The sequence below is a fragment of the Macaca mulatta genome, chromosome 14 (genome assembly GCF_049350105.2).
Source record: "Macaca mulatta isolate MMU2019108-1 chromosome 14, T2T-MMU8v2.0, whole genome shotgun sequence".
Taxonomy (NCBI): Eukaryota; Metazoa; Chordata; class Mammalia; order Primates; family Cercopithecidae; genus Macaca; species Macaca mulatta.
This window is the reverse complement of record NC_133419.1, coordinates 17,305,232-17,307,232: the sequence shown is the minus strand read 5'-3', so window position 1 is coordinate 17,307,232 and position 2,001 is coordinate 17,305,232. Positions and strand designations below refer to the sequence as shown.

The 2,001-nt window shown below is 37.5% G+C and overlaps 1 protein-coding gene across 1 annotated transcript; it reads right to left on the bottom strand.

Annotated features, from left to right (window-relative positions):
- Positions 1–771: 771 nt before the first annotated feature.
- On the bottom strand, positions 772–1,700 carry LOC106995866 (olfactory receptor 4C13). Its single transcript, XM_015129040.3, is given in 2 exon segments — positions 772–1,247; positions 1,250–1,700. Coding segments are annotated over 2 exon segments (927 nt in total).
- Between the last annotated feature and the right edge of the window lie 301 nt (positions 1,701–2,001).

Genomic DNA, 2,001 nt, shown 5'->3' with positions numbered 1-2,001 from the left:
AATGTGAGCGATACAAAATGGTTCTGAAGCCTACAAGGACATTTGGAATCATGGTATAAACTTCATTGTTTACCCATCAGATGCTAAATAGTTCTTTGCTTTTATAGCCCTGAAGTAGTTAGATAGCATAATGTTTCAGAAAACAAAGGCCATCAATTTTGATATATAAAAATGAAACAATTATTAATGAAAAAGTTATATTTTTAGTTAATGAACTAACATATACAATGTGTCCGGCATAGTCCCTATCTCAATAAATGATAGCTGTTATGATGATCTGATCTTTCTGTCATCATTGCCTGGCAGGGTATCATGGTAGTTAAGCACATGGTTTGGGAAATCAGTGAGATTCTGGTTACTGTCTATTTGATATTTCTATTTTGACACTGTCAACTTCTCTAAGTTTCCTCTTTGGTAAATGGGGATAAGAGTAATGCCTCTCTGTTTTTTACGGACATTATTACTTAATATAGATATATTTATTTTATTACTTATTTTACATTTATTAGAAGGAAGGCCTATGAGTTTCATACATATGGATGAAGCTGGTGAAACTAAGCCCCAAATTGGTAGAATTTTCCCAGTTTGTGAGAATAATACATGGTTAGGTTTTCTCCTTTTTCTTGAACCCATTTTGACTCCCCTCAAGGCATAATGTATTGATCATAGTGGTTAATATTTTATTTATCCAATAAGAATTCCTTGCTGACATTACCCAAAATGTCCTTTCGACCCTTGCCTCAGTTGAATCATGTTGGGCTCCAGTCACACTTATTTGACACTTGAAATAACTTTCCTACTACACAATTTCCTAATGGCATTTTTCATCTGAGCATTCCTCAAGGTGTAGATTAAGGGGTTTAACATAGGAGTTATCATAGTGTAAAATACAGCAACTGCTTTATCAATGGGTAAAGTAGCTGGAGGTCTCGTGTACACAAATATGCAGGGCACAAAGAATAAGATGACAACTGTGATGTGGGAGACACAGGTAGAGAGGGCTTTCTGCCTTGCCTCTAAGCTGTGGGTCCTTAAGGAGTACAGTATGACCACATAGGAGACTAGGAGCAAGAGAAAGTTTAACAGGCATATGAACCCACTGTTGGCAGCTACGAAGAGTCCTAGAGTGTGGGTATTAGTGCAGGCAAGATTGAGCAGAGGGTTTAGATCACACAGAAAGTGATCTATGACATTAGGACCACAGAAAGGTAATTGGAAGATGAATAGGATCTGTATGGTTGCATGAAGAAGCCTCCTACCCATGACACACCCACTAGTAGGCTACACACACACTGCTTCATGATGGTGGTATAGTGCAAGGGCTTGCAGATGGCCACATAGCGATCATAGGCCATTACAGTAAGTAGGATGACCTCAACACCTCCGAAAAAATGTTCTCCAAAGACTTGAATCATACATCCATTGAATAAGATAGTTTTCTTTTCATAGAGTGAATCTGTGATCAGCTTAGGGGCATTGACAGAGGAATAGCAGACATCGATAAAGGAGAGATAGGCCAGGAAAAAGTACATGGGGGACCTCAATGATGGGCTGGCAATTATGGTGACCACAGTGAGCACATTTCCTGTCACGGTGGTGATGTAGATGACAGAAAACACAACAAATATGATTTTCTGCATTTTTGGGTTCTCTGTAAGCCCCAGTAGAATAAACTCTGTCACATTGTTTCTATTCGCCATGTATTTCAAATGATGGTTAATTACATTACCTGAAAAGAAAACAATTTTTATTAATACATCTTTAAATTTGTTAAACTTCTCCATTGTAATATGTAATATAATAAATTCTTGGGTTCTACTGGGTTGTGATTTGAGGATTTTTTCTGAGATAGGAAAAAAGTTTTGAGTTTTGGAAGTTTCCTCAAATTGCCTCCCTGGTGAGGACTGTGCTAAGAGTTTTGACATAAGAAACTTTCGTGGCACACAGGCAGGAGACCATCTGTGAATATTTAATCATCTGAAATGACTGAAAGTTGAATGA